The sequence below is a fragment of the Emydura macquarii genome, unplaced genomic scaffold, assembly GCF_026122565.2.
Source record: "Emydura macquarii macquarii isolate MOO-44397 ecotype Brisbane River unplaced genomic scaffold, CSIRO-AGI_Emac_v2 contig_1363, whole genome shotgun sequence".
Taxonomy (NCBI): Eukaryota; Metazoa; Chordata; order Testudines; family Chelidae; genus Emydura; species Emydura macquarii.
Genome location: NW_027131500.1, coordinates 20,510,345 through 20,533,581, shown reverse-complemented (window position 1 = coordinate 20,533,581; position 23,237 = coordinate 20,510,345). Strand labels below are relative to the sequence as shown.

The 23,237-nt window shown below is 37.4% G+C and overlaps 1 protein-coding gene across 5 annotated transcripts in view; it reads left to right on the top strand.

Moving 5' to 3' along the window:
- Positions 1–23,237, top strand: part of ARFIP1 (ADP ribosylation factor interacting protein 1) — an 80,951-nt gene that overhangs the window by 44,149 nt on the left and 13,565 nt on the right. For 3 of the 5 annotated variants that reach the window (XM_067551885.1, XM_067551884.1, XM_067551887.1), the window contains 5 exons: positions 5,593–5,701; positions 8,828–8,923; positions 11,093–11,205; positions 17,858–18,079; positions 20,533–20,690. In XM_067551885.1, coding sequence (XP_067407986.1) covers positions 5,593–5,701; positions 8,828–8,923; positions 11,093–11,205; positions 17,858–18,079; positions 20,533–20,690 — 698 coding nt within the window. Of the gene's footprint in view, positions 1–5,592; positions 5,702–8,827; positions 8,924–9,830; positions 10,377–11,092; positions 11,206–17,857; positions 18,080–20,532; positions 20,691–23,237 lie in introns of those variants that run through there. The other 2 variants (XM_067551886.1, XM_067551888.1) reach the window with 2 other exon arrangements.

The window sequence follows — 23,237 nt, the reverse complement described above, 5'->3', positions numbered from 1 at the left end:
TGCTCTGGAGTCAGATGCAACAGATTCCGAAATACTATTTTTGGGTCACTCTAATCTTTACATGTATGCATCAACAAAATGTGGGGACTGCGTGGGTTCTACACTGACAAAGTGAAGGCCAACTTTATGAAGCTGGAAGTGGCTCTTCTGCAGTCCAGGAATTTGTTCCAGGACTAACAGAAAAGTAAAAATGAGACAAAGTATAGTCACTTTCCTTTAAAATGAAGGTATTTCCTGCCCATGCTGCTTACCTTGTACCAAGTAACAAACTTCTGAGGGAATGCAAGACAAAGCCACCTTTTTTGCCCCTACACCCTTCAAAAATAAATCTCCCATAGCACACACATCAATTTTCTACTATTGTAAATGTGAATGTACATACCATGTCTCATTTTTTTTCCACAATTTAAATTTACTCCAAATTAGCTCACTTTTTTTTCTATATGAGCTGTCAGTGATAAATCCCTTCATCAAGACCATTATGGGTTGTTGGCAGCCTTCTTTTTTAGGTGTGTTTTGTAATAAATCATAATTAGCTGCCTGAGATCGTATGCCAAAAAACCAAACCCAAATATTCATGCAGGAACTCGTATGTCCAGTACAAATACCTCTCTTTTTTTTACTTAAACAAAAAAAAATTTCAGGTTGGAGAGGACTGATTTTGAAATCACCAATTTTAATCATGATTTAAATCAGCAAGCAAGATCACTGATTGAAATAATTGATTCTATTCTTGTTTGGTATTTGTACTTTATAGTTACTATCCTTTATTAAAAAAAAGTTGATCATCATTGGTTGGTATTGCCATTAAAACATGTTGATTTGCAATCAAATACTGTATAGCCTTTACACTAAGGATATGTCTATATTGCATTCATAAGGTGTGATTGTAGTTTGAGTAGACATACTCTAGTAGGCTTGGGTCCCAGAGCAGTGAAGCCATGGCAAGGCAGGATAGCCCTGAGAGTAATTACAAAGGGTTCTGAGTGGGCTTGTAGTGTGTGCTGAAGCAGCTTCGTTGCTCTAGGACCTGAGGTAGGTAGATTAAACTTGACTTTTTACTCAGGATTTGTTTCAAGCTGCATTTAGATGGAAATTGGAATTCGATTTAATATACAAAAATAGCATTTTAAAATTGTTTTTAATAGAGTTTTTTTTGGTCTTAAGTGTGCTGGATGCATAAGAAAAGACTAAGCTTGCCTACGCTTATAGCGCTGCAGAGGCAGAGCTGCACCGCTGCAGCTGTACTACTGGTAGTCTTCACTAAGTGCTACTATGCAGATGGGATTTTTCAAAGGTGTAGGGATCTGAAAATGCAAAAAATGCCTAATGGGATTGTTAAGAGTGCCTAATTCCCATTAAACTAAAAAAAGTTAAGCACCTAACCTACTTAGGTATTCTTGAAAATCCTACTAGGCACCTATCTGCATAGTTAGGTGCTAAAGTATATTGCAAATGTGACCCCATGTTCTTCCAAATTTTTAGAATTAGTAGATCTCATCCTCTCACACCTGATTTTTATTTATACTTTGGAAGAGGAAAATAAGCTTCCCTGCTTTTTTTTTTTTCAGTCCCCAATTTACTTTTCAACTTCGCTTGAACTAGTCCAAATGAAGAAAATACTCTGCACTGAAACCAAAAGTAATTAAGGCAAAAGCTTTCTTTAAAACAAACTGAAATTACTCCTGTTTGACCTAAAGCAAATATTGGCATTTGCTCCATTTTAGACTGAAAATAATAGGTACTTACCTAACGAAGAACATATTTCAACATTTATAAGGCTTGAGTTGACCTGAAAAATCAGATGGTTTTTCCCCTGTTTCTGTATATAATTAACACATACTCCTTTGCCTCTTTAAATTTAAGTTTGAAATTGACAATTTATATTAAGGTCTTAATTTACTATCTAATCTATAAAAATCCTTTAAATATTCTGTATCCGTAAACCCTCAAATTTTAAATAGGCTTGTTTTTAAAAAGTATTTGATTTAAATAACCTGATTTAAATAAAGATCTGATTAAAATCATAGGTTTTTATCCATCGTGCCTCAGGTTCACACTCTATCAAATCTTGATAGTGCAGTTTACTGCTGGAATAAATTATGGTAAGGCCTCTGTTTATTATCTTGTACTGTAGGGCCCCCCTACATGCTGCTGCTCCTGGATCAGTGTCCCATTATGCTTGACATAGTACAAACTCTTAACAAAAAGATGGTCCCTGCCCAAGAAACCTTATACTTTGGTTGTAAAATAAGAAGTGATGCAGCAGGTGGATAAATATATGGGAGCACAAAGAAACAATGAGAACACTGCTTGCTATGATAGGCAATGGACACAGCATGCTGGCTGCCTTACCCTTGTTGAGGCAATTATCGGCATTGGCCAAGTCTACACTTACCTGAAAATACGGCGGTAGTCAACAGGAGTTACGCAAGCTACACAGAGTAGCTTTCGTAACTCCTGTCAACTTCTTAACTTCTGTTGTGCACGGTGTCTTCAATGCGCTGCACCGATGGGAAATGCATTCCCATCGATGTAGGCTATGCTACTTGATGGGGTGGATTTAGTGCATCAACTTCCAGATGGATTAAGCAGGTCTTCACTGGCCACTCAATCGATCCAGAAAGATCAATCTGATGGTGGCGAATTTGCTGCCGTCCGTGTGTACGTAGCCATTGTGGCAGAAGAGTTCTGAAGAAGAATTAGGAGGAGATGTGGCATTGCAGATGTTTACAGGAGCTCCTCCTGTACAAGAGGAGCAACATGGGGTGGGGAGAGGAAATATGTAGGTACTTTTGTCAAAACTTAGCAAATAGGCAATAAAGGCTGGCATCATAGAGTGAAGGTGAGAGTACACATGCTATTGAGATAAGAGAATAGGCAGGCTGGGGATAGGTTTTTGAAGGGCCTTAAAAGTGCTGACAAGAAGCTGAGAATTTTAACACTTTCACAGGAAAGAGGTTTAGCATCTACATTTTCAGGAGAAGAATTGGCCAGAGAGTGTGGTGGGGGCTGGAGTTTAGAGCCTTTAGAAATTGAGTTTAAAATACAAAGCTTTATAGGAGCCTAATGCCCATACGTAAGCTGAGGCCTAGTTCACACTGCCGCTGGCTGTTGATGGGAGATACGCAAGCTACATAATGTAGCTTGCGTATCTCCCATCAACGTGCTTACATTGATGTACCGTGGCATCTACACGGGGCTGCGTCAATGGGAGATGCCTTCCCATTGAGGCAGCCTTACTCCTTTTCAGGGAGGTGGACTAATGGCGTCTACTGGAGGGCCTGCTCAGTCGATCCCGCTGCATCGATCACTGAGGAGCCCACAGTGTAGACAAGCCCTCAGACTGAGCCCTGATCTTAACTACAGAGTTAGGTTGACGTAAAGCCATTTACGTCAGCCTAATTGTGTCAGTGTGCACACTATAGCCTTGCTCCTGCAGATGTAAGTGCCCTATTACACCTTTGTAACTCCACCTCCATAAGAGGCATAGGCTGATGTCAGTATAGTTAGTGTAACAGTGTCTATGTAGTCCATGCTAGAGCTGTGAAATTGAAAAGAAATCCCAGCTGACATCTAATCCTGCTGAGAGCTGGGCCACTGCCCCTACTGGCCCTCTTAAGTCGGTGGAAGTGCTTCTGGTGAGAACGTGCACCGCTGAGAGAAGGAGGGTAGTGTGGACAACTGCAGTGGTTCAAGTCGACCTAACATAGGTAGTCTTGAGCTTCAGTGTAGACATGCCCTGAGAAGCAGTTAGTGATGGTGATGCTGATGCTGCTTATTTCTTTTTCTTATTTATTATTGTGCTTAAATGATTCACTTTGTTTGTCCCTTCATAAATACATGAGCAATAATCAGGAATCATGGTTAGTTTAATCAAAGTATAGTGTCTCTTCTGCTAAGGATACTTTTTTTTTTTACTTTGGAGTTTGTGTGTTTGTAGGTTTCCCTTTTCTCTTTTCCTGCCAGTTGGTTTATATTGCAGGGAAGTATTGCTGTGGACAGGGATTATACAGAGCCACATTCTAGCTGACAATTTGAGCCTATAGGTAATATCACACCTATGCATCAACTCCCATGGAACTTGCAGATTTAAGTGACTACTGTAATATATCAAACCATAATTTGGGTTTTAAAGATGTTAATTCTTAGTGTTCAGTGTATATATATTAGAAGTAGTTACTGCAGATGCCCTGCAATAGCTTCTTGAAGATAAATATCTTTTTCTCTTCATACTTCATGCATTGCTCATCTGTTGCTTTATTATCTATTTCTTTTCACCTTGCTAACATCAGAAAGATTCAGAATTCCATGTCAGCAGTTACGGTTTTCTGATTGTGTAAACTATGATGTGACTGATTTATTAGCTTGTGCCTTCTGCTTACTGTTTTTAATACTTTGTGTTGGTACATAGTGTGGAACTTGTGAGGTTGGAAGGAAGACATTCAATCTTCTGATCCAGATTTACTTGCTGCATAGCCTTTGGGAAGTACTTTCATCTTTTTGCCCCAGTTTCCTAACTCAGAGCAGTTTTAAGGATTTTTTTGTGTTTTCATAGTGCTTTGAATGCGTAAAATGTGATCAGTGCTAAGTATTATATGGCATCATGATGTATTTCGCACTTTACAGAACAAGTAAGATGATGCACAATCCAGAAAAACTTCGTCTAAGTGAAGATTGAGACAACAGGAAAGGCTTCTCTTACCAATTACTATTAACTGTTCAGTTTCTAGGAGTTTATCTTGCACTCAACTATTTAAAAAATTAAAATTTACCGTCTTGTTTTTCTTCAGTAAGTACATTGGTAAGGAAAGGAAAAATGGTGGTTTTTTTCATATACAAAACAAATCAACACACTCTTTAAAACAGGACTGTCAAACATCCAGCCCACCGGATACAGCCCACCAACCTTTTTGGTCCGGTCCCTGGTGGCAGCGCGTGCTGCTGCGAGATCTCACAACGTTGTACTCTCTGGTGGCGGGGCGCGCTGCTGCCAGAGGGTACAATGCCGCAAGATCTTGCGGCGGCCCGCACTGCCGCCAGAACTGTGTCCTCTGGTGGCAAAGCGTGAAGCGCTGTGTGCATGAGACACAGCGCTCCAAAAGGCAGGAGAGGGACAGTGTGGTCTTGGGGCATCGCACAGTACTATAATTCTTAATCATTGATCGATTCTTTTAATCGTAAAATAGTAATAGTTGTAGAAGTGAATTTACTGCAGTTTACTGATATCTAGCAAATAAAATATAATACTACATAAAAATGGTTGTGCCTAGTATTTCGATTTATGGTATGTATGGCCCACATGAAGTACATTTAATTCAAATCTGGCCCGCCATAGCAAATGAGTTTGATACCCCTGCTTTAAAATGAGCACACAAACGGTTTCATCTAACAGACACTGTAAAACAGTATCTTGTGTTGTAAACGTTTGCTACTAATGCATCACAATAGAATGCCATGACACCATAAGACAAGTTCCAGGCTATAGACAGAATTGTTTAAGATGCACCTGCAAAGATACTATAATGCCTAAAAGTTTCCTTGTTTAGGTTTTTTTATATGGATTTTCCCTTTTATTCAAATATTTCCAAGGATTTGAAACGTTCGTTACCAGTTGGACTTGGTCTCTCGGAAACCCAAATAACATCTCATGGCTTTGACAGCACCAAAGAGGGAGTAATTGAAGCAGGGCCATTTCAAGGTAAAAACTACTTGTATATCTGCACACTTAAAATTTCAACAATGTACTGATTTAGGCATATTTTTAAAGGCATGGCCTCTTAAAACAGCTATGAAGTTCCTCAGAATTTTTCAAACTGTGTAACTGCTTTAAACACTTCAGGATAAATAGCAATTACTCTGATATGTCGTGTATATCTAAGGTGTGAAATGTGTGTTCTCAACAACTGGGTTGCTAAAATGAGAAATTGATATCCACTTGTCAAGGGGTTTTAATAAAAACACAGAGCAGATTAGATAATTTAACTAGCCTGCAGTTAATTTTAATAGCTCCTTTCCTATGCATCATGTTGTATTTCTTAATGAAAAGATTCATGGTGTTATGAAAGTATGTATGCTATTTGATGGATAATTTCCTAACTGCTATATTAAGAAGGGAAAATTGAGATTATGATAGTAAGAACTCTATACATAATTAGAGCTATATAAGTAAACAAGTTGGAGATATTGTTCAAATTTTAATAACTGATAGTGGCTTATTCGAACTGTCACTCCACTTCACTTTTCTAAAGCAAATAGAATTACAGTGACAGTCTTTTTTCCCAGCTCTGTAACAATGTTCCAATGAGACTAACTTGTTTCCTCTTTATTGTGATGTATTGTATATGTTAAGTTTCTTAGACACAAAGCATAAGAATCAGTCCTAAAAATACTATAAGAATTTGGTCATATTGAAGATGGATCCACCATTTTACTTGCTCAGCATAGAGCTGCAGGTTCCTTTAATTTGAGTGGATTTATTTAAAAGCTAACCTTGAGAAATGCAAAATTATTAAACAAGTCAGTAATAGCACTTTCTCTTTAATCTACTGTCTGAAAATAATAAAGAACACAGGAAACAGGACAGGAATGAAGTCTTAAAAAAGCCGTTATAGATGGTTTTAACTAGAGCAAGATTATGAATTTAGAAAATATGACTCAATATTGAGTGAGCAGCTCTGAAATAGTCTTTGTAGTAGGAGACATAATTTATATATAATTGCTTTTGTAAGTAACACCTTAAAAATGCAGAAATGAAGCAAAATGAGAAGTACATTGTTACATAATTAAAATGTTTTGGTGGCTCTTGAGTGTCTGAACTTGTCAGTACAGATAAAGAAAGCTGAGTAAATGATAAACACTGCTTGCCATCCCTTTTTCATTTCTATTCCCTCTGTAAGGAAGTAATAAACCAGCGTAGCAGAGCAGGTACACCTAACCACTACCAAAATGAAGTGCACAGGACACTGCAAGCTATGCTAATAATTCTGAAATGTCATAGATGCTTTAAAATGTAGGCAATAAAATTCATTAATTTTCTTATGCCGAAACAAATCGGGAACTTTGTGCTCTTTTTGTGTGAAATATAGATAATATTATTAACTAACTTGAATTTAAAAACAATACTCCAGTCTTTTGCCAAAATAATTACTTCAGATTTCTAATTTTGATTTTGCCAAACAAATGAGAGATGATGGAAATTCAGCTTTGAATAAGATGATAGACCAAAAAAAAAAAACCACTGATGTCAAATGTTAAGATATTTGATTTCTGTTCATTAGAATGCATAGGGGAAAAAAAGCAAAATTAGTAGGGATGGGAGGGGGAAATGGGTATTGTGAAAAATGAAGTGTAAACAAAGTTTAATACTATTGTGCCAAAAGGCAAGAAAACTTAAAGAATGGAAAGTTGCTCTTAGCTTGCTTACATTCTGTGTTTAGGCACTGCTCCTGCAATTGAATCCTTGTGAACAGATCTTTGTGCCTGCATGAATCTAGTTGCAGGGTTGGGGTACATTAGTATCTAAGGTATTGCAAACTCATAGAACATATCATACTGTGACAAGGTAGGGCAAGTTAAATGAATGTCTTTCGGTCTTAACTCGTGTGTGTGTGTGTGTGTGTGTATACACGTACTAATGATATTGCTAAAAATTTTCATACTTTACTCTTACAGTAGGAATGACAAGGGGAAACAAATTCTCCTTGCTACAGGGACCCATATATATTTATATATAAATAAACAGATGCTGATTGTTGCTTGTTATATAAAGAACTCTTTTGGGATATTACTGAATTAATAAACTATAACTTTTGTAGAAGCCATTAAAGAGTACATGAGAAATTTTTAAGGGCATATTGAGCCAGTAAATCTTTATGCAGCATTGAAAAAATGTTATGAAAATTAACCAGCACAGACACAAAATTGACTTGAAATACCATTCACCATGATGACTGGGGGAGAAAATGTACTGATTTTTAGACACCCATCAAAAAAAATATTTTGTCCTAGGCAAATGAGATGTATTTTTCATGGTTGCCTTTGTACAATTAAATGGACTATTTTATTACACAGTGTTCTTGATGTGGAAGAGTATAAAAGCCATGAGCTGAATGACTTGTTAAAATACGTATAATAGTTTTAGGAGCAAGCACTCTTAATGTCAACACAGCGACTCCTATAACTCAATATTTTTAATGGGATGAATGTTTTTAGAAGGCCTTTTTCTTTTAGACAGTGAGCCATGCAGGCTAACATTTTAAAAACTTATGGTTCAATCCTGATCTCGGATACTGAGGCATTATTGCTGCATATTATAGACATACAGCTACTGCACTTCATTAAAATCTGTTCCTGCACCTGCTTATTGGAAATTGGAATTGAATCCAGAGTCCAAGTATCAACCCTCAAGGTTGTGAGTATAGCATGATAACGATAGTGATTTATATTTAGATAAGAAAAATCAGATTTCAGCTGAAAAGCACCCATATTGAACAACATGAAAGTAATTTTATTTGGTTTCTTTCCTGCCCCCTACATCTGGCATTTTGTATTTTGGTTGATTACTTCCAGTCATACTGCCAGCTTCATTTAAAGAAAACAAACGATTAAGTCAAGAATAACTTTGAGATGTACTTTTTACACCTGCATCTTTGTAATATAGTACTACCAGAAATCCCAAGAACAATTCCATACATTACTCTAGTTTTAATGTGTTGATGGTACTGGTATAACTCCAATATTAAAAGCTATCTCTGTACATAAAATTGCACTTTTTCTGAGGAAAGATGATGATGGATTTTCATGGCTAAATGTGTCCCCTTTTCAGGTTCCTCAGCATCATCTATATCATCTGTTATATCTCCTAGCAATGCAGCAGCTAGCAGACTGGCTGGACAGGGGAATGATTTAATTATTCCCACAGGTATTCACAACACTGTGGATAACGTCTTTGTCTCTGCTCACATTACACTAACTCATACTGTTTGTAATAATTTGGCTTTTTTTACTAGGTGGGTGTGTAATTCCTGCTTTTTGGTGCTTCTATCACTTCTGGTCTTCAACAGTTTGCAAAGTAATCTATGCTTTTCCTTCTGAACAACTCTTCCTGCTCCAAAGCATTAAGTATAATGTGTATAACTTCTTACTTTTTTATCAACAATAAATAAAAACAAATGACATATAAAAAGTACTCTAGGTATAATTGTTAATGCTAAAGCAGTCAGCTTTTTCTTTTTTTGCCAGCTAAAGCAGGGGCATATTCTAATAGTCCACATATGAGATTGGATTTTGGAATTCATAACACCCAAACCAGGCTTTGTCCCAACTGCCTCTGTGGCTTTGGGGAAGTTACTTAACCTCTTTGTGTTTGTTTCTTCCTCTAAAATGGGGGAAACACTTAGCTACTTTAGAGGAGTTCTGTGAGGATTAATTACTTAATATTTGTACATTTAAAATGTAAAGCATATGTTAATGCTCATTGTTGTAAAGGAATGTCTCCAGACATATGCAGAAGTCAACTATTTTTACTTGTTTATAAATAACCTGGCAAGGTTAGGGTGAGGAACATAGTGCTCTGCATTATACGAGATGTGGCAGATGCAGGGATAGTCTTTCTCTCTCCAGTTTATATGAGCTTTCTGAATAATTCACCTTCATATGCCTATGGGTCTTCTGCTAATAATTGAGTTTTTTATCCTGGAATTCTATTGGAAAGCCGAATGATTAAACTTCCTTCCTTTATATAACTTGCTTTTTTTACCTAAGGGTGGACACTGTCAAGTACCTTTTTTTTATAAATGGCTTAACTTTTTTAACTCTGCTGTGTTTGTAATAGTTCCTTTGGACCTTGAAGAAAACATTTCCATACTGACTCTGTCTTGCATTTGCCAGGCATTTAATTTTGCAGTTCTCTTTAGAAGTGAAGTCGCATGACTCTCGTTGTATACTATTAAGTATGCTAAAATAGCAGCAATAACCACATGGAGTGTATGTAACTCTCTGGGAATTCATATGTGTACTAACAAACTACCTTGCTCTTCATTCATTTTTTTTCCCTCCTTTGTAGGATACTAAAGAGCACTTGGCATAACTTGGGCAGTCATTGCATATGTGGTAGTGCGAGATGCTGCCAACAAAATGTCAGCAACATTTTTTACAATTTATGACATTGGGAATCAGCTTTTCGATTCAAAATGTGCAATTTGAATAACATTCCATACTGACTGCTAACTGCAAAAAGTTGGGACTGAATACAGTGTGCTGAGGGTGACCCTTCATTCTGTTTCACTGCTGCTATGGTTTCTTTATTGCAGATTTTGAATGAGGACTAATTAGTTCCACTATTTCTGTGAATGAGGACCTAATAAAACTATGAAGTACGCTAACCTTTTTATATGTACAGGAGACTTAAGATTCTTCTGTCAATTTTAACTAAACATGTTGAAGCTAACAATAGCATGATCTGTAAAAACATCATGAATTTCTTACTCTTTATGTTAACAATAAATATTGTTTTGACAGTTCTGTATATCTTAAGTTGGGTGTACTTTGTGGCAGCAGTTTGATTGTACTTTGTATTCTTGTGTAACATGTTAACAATGGCTTGTAGGGTGTAAAAAAAACGTTTTTTAGGTTGGCTAATTCCAACAAGATGATGAACTGTTGAGGCTACCCATTTGTTGTTTTAAAACAGTTTAAATAACTAAACAAATATCTCAAATACTTGTTGAGGGTAGTAAAAATTCTATACAGAAACACCCAGATAACTTTATCATACTTTACTACTCAATTTAGTGTTAGTTTACCTAAATTATTCACTTACACAAATATTCTGGATTGATTTTTAAAATCAATATAGATTTACTTCCCTTTATTGTATGCACTTGTAGGCCTGATTGGTTTTTAAAAAGCAGTTTTGTGCTCATTTTTCATATCCATTTACCTAGCACAGCTGTTCACATAAAATCTAGTTAGACGCATAATTTGCTTTTCCATGCACAAGTGCAGTTTTCTGACCCTTTAGAGATGCAGTTATAATCTTGACTACTTAAAAATATGGGCCCTAAAGATTTTTTGTATTTTACTTGTTCAGGTGGTGGGAGAATGCAGCAGAAAAGTGGGCCAGTTGTTCTAGCAGATGAAGTAAAGAATCCAGCAATGGAAAAATTGGAGCTTGTGAGAAAATGGAGCCTAAACACTTACAAGGTTTGCAAGCTTATACTGTGTGTTTATATTTGTTTTGCTGTTTCCAGTCTATTACTAATGCAAATTAAAATTTCTAAAAGTGTCATATTGCAATATAAGACAGGGCTCGACAAATATGCTTTGTATCTAGGAGCCAGCCCGAAAATTAAGGAGCTTTCAGGGTTTTTCAGCTTTCAGGGTTTTTCAGCTTTCAGGGTTTTATGTTTTAACGACTACCAAAAAAATTTCATGTTCCATCATTGAGTGGTAAACAAGTTATAGGCAAGACACACGTGTACACACCTGTACACACCACGAGACTACAAAGCGTCGTTCGTCTCATGTCTATTATGTGTTTAACACAGATGAGCACACAAGCCAATCACTGTGCTCCTTGCTTTGCGCCACCTGCCAACAAAATGTCCACCAAAATACACTGCGATACACATGATCGCAAATGATCACTAAACAAAGAATTCGGCACTCAGATGTGCTGCCAGAGATGAGCAGTAATTGGAATACATTATCGCTAAATTGTTGCTTGATAACCTCTACCTGAAACTCTTAATTCATATTTGTATTGTTTTGTGTCATGGAGGAGAAAGTGTGGGTGAACTTACCATCGGGCAGTTTATTATCCTATCTCTAATTTCATCTTCCATTTCCCCATTTTCCTGGATTCTGAAACTCAGATACTTGAAACTTTGCATTTTCATAATTGTCTGCCCATCTAGTTTCAAGGATAATTCTCCAGTGTTCATTCAAGGGCTAATGGGCCGGCTGTGGCAGCCTCTTCCCAACCCCCACCCGCCCCTCTCCCACCACATGGGCCCAGCAGGGCGCTCTGGCCGGAGTGCGACAGCCACTCTCGCCCCTGCCCCTCTCCCACAATGTGGGCCAGCGGCAGGGTGCCCTGGCTGGAGCGCAGCAGCCGCAGCGCTCCCCCCTCCCGGCCCCACCACATGGACGCAGTGGCGCCCTGGCCGGAGGGCGGCGGCCGCTCCCTTTGAGACCCAGTCCTTCATTGGGAGAAATGCTAGGCGCCAGAATTAAATTCCTAGGTGCCGTGGCGACCTGGCACCCGGGGTTTGTTGAGCCCTGATATAAGATGTGTTAAAGGACGCAGCATGTTAGATAGCTAAACATCTGCCATTGTTATTGACGGACATATATTTTGAACTGATGTAGATATGACTTGGTTAACTAGGCCTCTTACTGTTAATTTTTCCCTCCAGACTTTTTAGTCTGTTAGAACTCCAGAATCTTCTGTCAGAATCCACATCTTATCTTAATAAGATAAGATATCTTAGATATCAAGATATCTTAATTTTTTATGATGCAATGATAGCTTTTAGACTTTATTAGCATGACGAAATAGGGGGTGGATTATATTTTCCCCATAAACATACTTACTTGAGCTAAAACAAGTTTAGTTTTGAAGTTCACTAATGCCTAAATCCTACATGTTTTATAAGTTTTATATGATTTTGTCATTGGGTAGCATTAGCTGTAAGAAAAATTTGAAACTGTTATTTTTATTACAAATTATCTAAAAATTCTCTTAATCATTGTCATCGGTCTTCTGACATTTCATCCCTGCTGGATTTTTTCAGTTTTTGGATTTGAGATTACATCTGGTATCAAGGTGACGTCTTTGAGTGTGTTTGCACTGGTATTTTTTTCATATTACCATGGCATCACATTACCATTCTTTGTGTTCAAGTGCACCCAATAATCTGAATTTGGTGGAATAATGTAGAAACAAGTGAATAAATAATAAAATGGTGGTGATAAAGCTCATTTACTTTGTTGATAGTGACCACAATGGACTGCTCCCCCATCTTCCCTTTTGAGGCCCTTGATATAAGGATATTTTAGTACACTTGTGGCAGTCAACATACCACTGCCAAGAGTTCTAAATTTAGCCCAGTTCAGAGCAGCAGCTCCTTACTCTGCCTGAAACTTGGTTATCAGAGAGCTGGAGGGAAGGAATTGTGTTTGTATGTGTATCAGGCCACCTCAGACTCTTCACCACTCCTCCAGCCTATGGAGAAGAGAATGCTTTGCTGTGAGAGAATCTCCACAAATCTAAGAACTCATGCAAAGATACCAAGGCACCAGTCATCTGATTACCAGGGTCTCTAGTTGAGCTGGACAGGAGACTGTTCCTGTCCTGCAAAACTTCTTGGGATTTCAAAAATTTCCCCATTTTTGCCTTGGGAGAAACCAAGACCCTTTGACATACGATCATAGAATATTAGGGTTGGAAGGGACCTCAGGAGGCCATCTAGTCCAACCCTCTGCTCAAAGCAGGACCAATCCCAACTAAATCATCCCAACCAGGGCTTTGTCAAGCGGGGCCTTAAAAACCTCTAAGGATGGAGATTTCACCACCTCCCTGGGTAACCCATTCCTGTGCTTCACCACCCTCCTAGTAAAAACAGTTTTTCCTAATATCCAATCTAGACCTCCCCCATTGCAACTTGAGACCATTGCTCCTTGTTTTGTCATCTGCCACCACTGTGAACAGCCTAACTCCATCTTTAGGTTATTATGTTAGAGAATCTTGTTACAGCCCTGGCCTCAGAAGATATACCATGGTGGTCCTGTCTGTGCAGGGTCACCTGGCATGGCAGAATCTACTAAGAAGAGTGTGAGATCCAGAGTACAGAGACTCTCCTCCCTTATCAGTGATTCAGTACTTCTTTAGTCCACCCAAACACTTCCCATCCTATCCCCTTCTTCACTGAACAGAGGTTTGTGAGCAGTTTGCTTGAGTTCTTGTTTTGTAGATGGTAAAGATACCTTACTCTTTTGCTATGTCCCATGGGCTTCATTTTCCTTTGACCTACATGCAACTCAAAGTCATCTTACCTCATTTGTTTCTCCTTTGTGGTGGTACAGTTCTAGCCCTCAACCAAAGGCTTCTCTGCATCACGAAAGAACTTCTTTCTCTGAGGCCTTGTCTTAAAAACCCACACCCTTTTTCCTAGTGAAAGACACGGCCAGAGACATTTAATTTACTGTTGACTCCAGATATCTGCGGGACAAAGGAAATCACTCATGCTCTGCTCAGTGCCTCTGGATTAGCTGTTCAAAGCAAAATATATACAAACAAAACATGTCTTCACCCTCCCTCTTTTTTCAACAAAGTATCCTTGAGAACATGCTATTTCCTTACCTGTTTGGCTTCTAATCCATTCTTAATTCAGAACTCATGCCCTTCTGTGAATAGCTACTCAACTTCTTCATAATTTTCATGTATCCTTCCCTCTCCTCATCCTGTTAGCTTTCAAAATTTGCAGAGAAATCAGTCAGGTTTTTGTTTGTTTGTTGAACAACAAGCCAGTGTCTCCAGCATTCTTTCAGTTTAAGTTGTACGTCTCACGTCTCTACTTCCTCCACTTTTTTAATTCAGTTGAAGGGTTTGCTTCTCTTGGACCTCTTTGATCTGAAACTTATCTTCATCTTGTGGATCACTTCAGACAACCTTCTTGTGCTATTTGTTTGTATGAGAAATCAGTCTCCTTTTTAAAAGGCTGTGTCCAGTTGAGTAGTCAAGGAGGTGAAATTGCTCTTCTGTCCAGTTTAACCAGGGGTCTTTGTTGTCTGTAGTATTTAACATTCTTTACTAACTCTCTTTAACTAGGTGCTCCTTTGCTGGGGGGAATTAACATTTTAATTTCTCTCTTCACTCCTTGTACTAAGTAACCCTCCAATCACACCGTCTCATGCTCCTATGTGGAGGCATGAGTTGCCCTGTAAGTGAATGACCCTTCCCTATTCTCTCTTTCTGACCATGTGGCAAAAGCCACTTCTTCTGGGGAGGAAGAAGTATATTCACTTCCAAGAAAAAAATTATAATTGGGGTATGTAGCTTGTGACTACTACTGGGTTTCAGTATTAATATTAACCTGTAAGAAATATCCAATCTGTTTCTATCCCCACGTAATATATCTTTCTGTTCAGGTGTAGGTCAGCTGCCTTGTTCTTGGTTGTTTCTCAGTTTAAAAAAATCCCCTCAAAATTAAGTGGAGGAATGATTCAGATCTCCACTTTTCAAAGCAGTCTGATACCTTGGTTTTCTAATGGACTCTTCTCTTGTCATGAATGTCCAGGAAGCAGTTTGCAGAAATCCCTCTTTTCACCTTGAATGTTGTCTTTTTTTAATCTCAGGTTGGTTTTGGGTTTTTATTCTCAGTTTTAGTTTTTTCTCAGTAAGTTGTATATATATTTTTCCATAATTTACATCATAGATGCCAAGCCAAAGCCACCTACTTCAGTACAGGGCACCTGACTTCTCTAAATACTTCCATTTCTTTTCTCCAACTGCTGGTGGGAGGATAGAATATCCACATGTCTGACTGGACTACCCACTAAAAAGAAGAAATCAAATAAGAGGATAATCATCTACGATCTCTCTAGGTTCTCTGTTTAACCTCCTCTTCATATAGTTTACCCTTTGAAGGAGCAACTCAGTGAAGCTGATTGCTAATGTAAGCTTTTGGACTACTTCTATGGAATTTTATTCCATTTCTCACCCATTTGTGAATGTTGATTCTTAGGTTTGTTTTTTTCCAGTGCTGTATATTTCTGAAGCTGAATGCTTCAAAATCCTCTTTGTTCTAAGATTAAAAACCATTTTGTCATATCTGATAAGTCTCCTTACCACTTAAACTTACACTTGATTCCAAATATTTTGTCATCCTTTGCTCAGATTTCCTCTTACATTTCCCTTCTTTGTAAGTTTGCATATCATCCTCTCTGGAAAGTAGCCAGAATTTATCCTTACTTATACTATGCTTCTACTGCAACACTTATTCATGTTCTAATCACATTCTCATACTGCAATTCTTTTTATGGTCTTCTTGTGGTTTTGGTCATTTTGAATAACGTTCTGTGAATTGACTCCACCTTTACCCCATTGGCCTTGCACTTGCCAGCTCTCCCACTATCTTGCTATGGTTTTCCATTCTTGGGTGTCATCTACATTGTTAATTCAATTTAAAAATGTTTTATTGGCACAGCAAAAATATACCAAAGTATACAAGAAAAGGAACTCCTGAATGTATTTGTCTTTGAGAAAAAATCTGTGAGGTTGAGGGACACTGTTAAAACACTGATCTCGAAGTGTAGAGTGGATCAAGCCATGTTTCCAAATCCTGCTATAGCCCTGCAAATTCCAATAGTGTAATGTTTCGGAAACAGGGTTTGGTTCCATTTACACTGGAAGACTAAACTGTTGTAATCGGGTCCCACCTTCTCAACAGTGTAGTTGTGACCTTGATCATCTCAGTTCCATCAGGACTCTCTTCAGAGTAAGGTCATTCCTCCACGTGTGCAATTCCATTCTATCTTGACTTCTTGACCTTCTCTTTTGGGCCACAGATTCACTTCCTCTTTAAAGCGTGCTTAAAAATGGGTCATCACCACAATAAAATGTTGTTTTACACTCACGTATCTTACCTTTCTAAATGCTGAATTTGCTGCTCACTACACTAATGAATTGCAAGTCAATTTAGGAATTTACTCCTGTGGCAGGGTATAGTAAACTTTACTTTTTAAATCCTAAAGTTTAAAGATAATCAACACTTTTTTTATAATCAGATAAGTACACATTCATTCTTAAGACCATAGGTGTGCGCACAGAGTGTGCCGGGTGTGCCCAGTCACACCCTAATGCAGGGGTATCGTATCCGTGCCACAAACATTTTTTCTGGTTGCCTGTGGTGCCACCTCGGTCAGTTTCATGGTGCTGCTGAAAGTGTGTCGGGCGTGTGGTTTCTCGGTGGCCAGAGCTGCGCAATCTTGCAGCGGAGGGGAAGACGCCGCGATTTGCTGCCAAAATACTCTGTCTCTTGTCATTTCTCAGTGGACACAAGTACGTTGAGAGAATTCCGCTGGCAGGTAATTCAAATGTTGCCTGCCGGTGGAGTTGAGTTTGACACCCCTGATTATCTGGGTTGAAAATGTGTACACCCTAATGAAAATATGCTGCGCACGCCTATGCTTAAGATTCTTTTTTATACGTTCCTCAGCAAAAGTTCCCAATAGATCAAAAATGTTCCCCCAGTTACCACAGTATGAGAAGAAGCAGTTGTGTTTCCTGAAATAGTAAGATTTTAAATGTTGAAATATAGAAACTTACATTTGCAGATGCTCTGTATCTAGTAGGTCTAACTTTGAAATTAAGTGGGTAATGCCTGTAGGATTGGTTGGTTGGGTAGATGAAGATAGAGTGAATATTACAATAGTTATTTAGAATCAGTAACATTCTGGTTTATGCTGTATTTAATGAACTGACTTGAATGTATTGAATTAAATAATAATTGCTTTTACTTAATGAGATTCACCAAATTTAAAAAATGAAGATCTGAAATATCTCATTTGAGAATTGTAATTAGTTCTGCTCTTGATTTGTTAACTGAAATATTTGTATTAGTAGAAGTTGAGACTTGTTCAACAAATGTTCTTGCTGAGTCCTGATAAACTTCTAAAGAGCTTGACATTTTTTTTAGTTTGTTGTGCAAACTTACATTGGGAGGAGTGATTGTGAAAGAATTGCTTTTAATTATGTACTCTTTGAAGCCAAGAAAGGGTGTATGCTGCACTTCTTGAATATAGATTTTTTTGCTTTTATAATAATTCTAAACTATTTGTTATGTATTTACAGTGTACTCGTCAGATCATCTCTGAAAAGCTGGGCCGAGGCTCAAGAACAGTAGACCTGGAACTGGAAGCCCAAATAGAAATACTGAGAGATAACAAAAAAAAGTATGAAAATATCTTGAGACTGGCACAGACTTTGTCCACGCAACTCTATCAGATGGTTCATACCCAAAGGCAACTTGGAGATGCATTTGCAGACCTGAGTTTGAAATCATTGGAACTCCATGTAAGACTTTAGTAATACTAGAAAATAAAATATAAATTTATGAGCATAAACTTCACTGGCTTGTGCATATTGCACAGTAGATGAACTTCAATATTTAGGAAGATAGCTGCTATGTAATAGCATTTGAGACTTTGAAGGAAATCATTGAAGTTACAATAAGGTCATCCAATAGCTTTTTTGTTTTAAATATCTGTCCTTAATTGGAATTTGGACTGAAGGGACAACTAACATGCAAGTTTCCTATGTGTAGTAAACACTTTTACTACTCATTTGTCACTAATGAAATGTCATTAGAAGTGTTGTAGATCATCATTTCCTGTACAATACAACGAGCCTGTAGTGTATGTATTTGGGAATAGAGTAGGGCTCATGCAAAAGAGGTGAGGTAACAATGTGGATTAATCATTTTTTCTTTGACTAAAATGTTGAGTTCAGTTGTTTCATGTAGCACCATTTGTGATCAGAACTTTGCAACCTATATAGTATAATGAGAACCATTTCCTTTTTACAGCGTTTAGACTCTCCAAGCAAGGAAGTTTGAGGTGATCACTTAGAAATCTTACATTTAGGGTTGGGATAATTCTTCAGTTCAGAGTTATATCATATATGATTTAGGCAATATTGTTGTACCTGACTGTACAGTTCTGTGTCTTATAAAGAGAGGAAGCCAGGTAGCATATGAAAAAAGAACGGATGTGGGGGTAGGGAAGCAATAGGGTTATCCTCAATCCAGAGACGATCTCCCATTAATGTTTGTGAGGTACACTAAAAAATCATGGGTAGAATATGGCCCTTATGTAGTAACCTAAACTTTTATTTATTCAGCACTTTATTATATGCTAAGCAGGATAATATGACTCCTTGTAACTTCACTACTATGTTTTAGGTTCCTTTTCTTCCCCATCTTTGTCACTGTTTCTCTCCCTCTTTGCTATTTCTTCTCCTATTGTTTCCTCTACCTGTGAAATAATTAATGTTAGCATTTATGTGTTCTAATTTGGCATTAATTTTTATACTGTGGCATTGGCTACAGTAGGTTCACGTCTTGACAACCATGATGACTAGAAACTTACTTTGTTGAAATGAAAGCTTAGATTACACAAAATATGAAGATGCCATATGGAAAACACAAATACATCAATGAAGCTGGTGTGGGATACCCTTGTGATACATTAGAAGAATAATCATTGCAGTCTGACATTGAAATCTTTTGCTATTGATAAATTGCCTTTTGTCAAACTTGATTGCAATGCTCTTTGGCAATAATTTTCATGTTACTCATGCCCCCTTAAAATTTGTAGCTAATCTGTATTATTGCTTTTTCTCTCCACCCATTATGATAGTACCTTCTGCTTTCTCAGTTAATTATAACGTTAAAATAAATATCAGATCTTGGTGTTCAACATTTTGTTCCAGGATAAAATAATAATCCTTGTTAATTAATTAATACTGTTTACCCCCTGTGAATTTAGTTAACCACTCTTATTGTGCTAGTATAATTCATAGTGTTACAGTTGTCTAGGTCAGTGGTTCTCAACCAGGCATACATGCACTCCTGGGAGTATGCAGAGATCTTCCACAGGATACATCACCTCACTAAATATTTGCCTATTTTACAACAAGCTACATAAAAAGCACTAGCAAAGTTAGTACAAACTAAAATTTCATACCAACAATGACTTGTTTATACTGCTCTATATACTGTACACTGAAATGTAAGTACAATATTTATATTCCAATTGATTTATTTCATAATTATATGGCAAAAATGAGAAAGTAAGCAATTTCTTAGTAATAGTGTGCTGTGACACTATATATCTTTGTCTGATTTTGTAAGCAAGTAGTTTTTAAGTGAGGTGAAATGTGGGGGGTACGCAAGACAGATGAGATTCCTGAAAGGGGTACAGTAGTCTGGAAATTTTGAGAGCCACTGGTCTTGGTAACAATACTTTAAGGGAGATGCTGAATTGAGACTAATCCTAAACTGTTACAAAATGATAATCTGAATATTTTGGTAGTGTTATTTGAAGTGGTAATAAGAGTAATATTTTTACATTTAGCCAAGATCCATAACTGTCTATATAAAAAACACAATAGAACTGGTACCAAGAATAGGTGTCATCCCTAGTATTGGGACAGATTCTACTGAAATCAGTGGGGTTTCATGGGAGAAACTTGAAACTTGCTTGCTTGCTTGTAAAGGTCTAAAACGAAAGGGTTAGTTGTGGTTCTGACTCTGCTTAATTTGTTGCCTAGAATATTGTAATTACTCATGTCTATTTAAAGATGCACACACTCAAACAGCAGTAATGAAATTGCATAGAACATGGTCTACCATATATGTTTTTTCCTAATAAGAAGTATGTGTGGTTTTTCAGTGTTCATGAGTATCTGAATAAATTACATGATTTAATTATAAATGATGGTATTTTTTGTTTTGTTCTTTGTTATAGGAGGAATTTGGATACAACGCAGATACTCAGAAACTTCTAGCAAAAAACGGAGAGACCCTTCTCAGTGCTATTAACTTTTTTATTGCCAGTGTGAACACCCTGGTGAATAAAACAATTGAAGATACATTAATAACTGTGAAACAGTATGAAAGTGCCAGGTAGCTATTGTGTCATCAGTTATTTTCATTTAACATGCAGTCTTCAGGTTTAGTCCTTGCTTTTGAACTGGTAAACAGAGTTGAAAAACTTGTAAATACAACACAGCTTTTATATTTTAAATCCTGACTACATTCAGTTTTTAAACTTAGTTACTTCAAAGTGATGTTTGAAATTTAAACTTCCAGGAAATTTTCTGTTAAACTCAGATCTTTCAGAAATTATGCTACTTAGTGTTTCCTGTAGGGTAAAGATACATTTTCCAGGTAGAATAATAGTGGAAATTAAGGCTTCTGGGTTGCTACAATTAGTCATATATAAAGTAATGTTTATGAATGAGAAATAAATGTTCTTCCAATGCCCTTTAGTGCATTCTTTAGATGACCGATTACCCACTCTGGAGACACTTATCCATAGTAAAGGTATATCATGTGGCAACAAAGCCAGATTTCTCAATCTGCTTCCTTTACTTTCCTTGATTTGTGGTCCATTCAGTCACTGATGAATCTTTGGAGCCTGCTTACTAGGTGCCAGCTGAAATTATAGGTTTCCATACTATAAAGCCCCAGCTGTTATGAATTGGACTGAGAGCAGTAATTCAGTGCCTAGTTAATAATATAGTGGCAGGTACAAGCTAACTTAATTTCATATAAGATCTCTATCAAACAGATGTCAGATAGTAACTTTAGATTTCATGTGAATTGGGCTGGACTCAACCTGACAATCTAGAGGCGACAGGTTTCTAACCTCTTGGCTAGGGTGATCAGTGTGAAAAATCAGGACCAGGGGTGAGGAGTAATAGCACCTCTATAAGAAAAAGCCCCAAATATCAGGACAATCCCTATGAAATCAGGACATCTGGTCACCTTACCCTTGACTGAATGCCTAAACCATTCAGTATCCTGTCTTTAATCTATTAACAGTTTACTTTGAATGGAATTATAAATAAATGACTTTAAAAGACTACACCAATTATTTTTTTATGGTTTCCATGCAGGGGATTGATGTAGTGCAGTTCACAAGAAGACTGACATCACTATATTAATGTTACGTGCTTAGTGCACGTATACTAGAGCAATGATACTCAGCCCTCAGTGTTTTAGGAGCCAAATTAGTGATCAACGTTACGAGATGGATGGATAGATACAATTCTCACAGCAAAATGACTGACCAAGTATTATTATTTGATCAACCACAATTGCTTAATAACATAATAAAAGCATCCTGATTGCTTAATAACTTAGATTGTTTAATAATTAAATCAGTGTTTTAATATGTGCTGCAAAGAACTGCAGAAGACACATTAAAGAGCCAATTGTGGCTTGCAAGCTGCAGTCTGAATATTACTGTACTAGAGTTTAGCCTTCCTTGGGAGCCTGATCTTGCTTCTATGAGAATTTTGCCATTGATTTCAATAGCAACAGAAATAGGCCCCAAATAATGCATTCGTTTATATTGGAAAACAGTTTTGAGTCCACTTGTATGAGAACTTCTTTAATTATAGATGTCAAATGTTCTTTTTAGCAGGAGAATAAAATAATTGCCATGTGTTTTGTAATTTTTTTCCAGTCAATCTTAATATCAATCAATAGCTCTTCCCATTGCAAAACTTGAATTGTAGGAGTTTATATAGTCATCTTATTTTTAGTAACCAATTTTTTTTATTAGAGTCAGGTAGTCATGTTAAGAGATACAAATCAGTGATCTTATAGTGGTGCAAGTGTTCATGTATAGACAAGGATGAAGGAATGATTTCTGCTGCTCGGTTTTATTACATCTCTTGGACTTTCTGTTCTTTTACCATATTCTCCTCTGCCTCCCCCTCTACTCTTTCACAACTCCACTGAGTAGTGCTACTCATTCACCATGGAGAGTGGTGCAAGAATTACAGCTCTCCAGAAAGATTTCTCTAAAGACCTCTGTTTTTATTGTCTGTTTTTACTATAGAGCCTAAGAGCCCCTGTCATGGAGTAGGACCCTATTGTACTAAGTGCTGAACAAACACAGAACAAAAAGACTGTCCCTGCCCTAAGGACCTTACAATCTAAATATAGGACGAGACAAATGATGGATACAGACAGAGATGGGGAGTACAATATGACAATATGACAGTGAGCATGATAGGCAGTGGTTTCTGCATATCAGCAGCCTAACTGTTAAGTTTTTTTTGTAGGCCTCATGGTAGAAGAGAGTTTGAAGGAGGATAGCTTTGCAGATATTTATGGGGAGCTTCTCCCAAGTGTGAGGGAAGGATGGGAGAAAGCACAAACATGCTTATTTGAAAATGTAACAAGTGGGCAATGGAGACTGACATCATGGCCTGATGGGAGGTGGGGCTGACCTTTCAATACTGAATGAGATGATAGGGAATAGATTATGAAGGGCCTTGAAAGTATAGACAAGTCGCTTGTGCATGATATGATAGACAAGAGGAGTGACACTGAGGCCTGGTCTACACTGGTGGCAGTGGTCAATGGAGATATGCAAACTATATAACGTTATGTAGCTTGCGTATCTCCCATCAATTCACTTATGTTGATGTACCATGG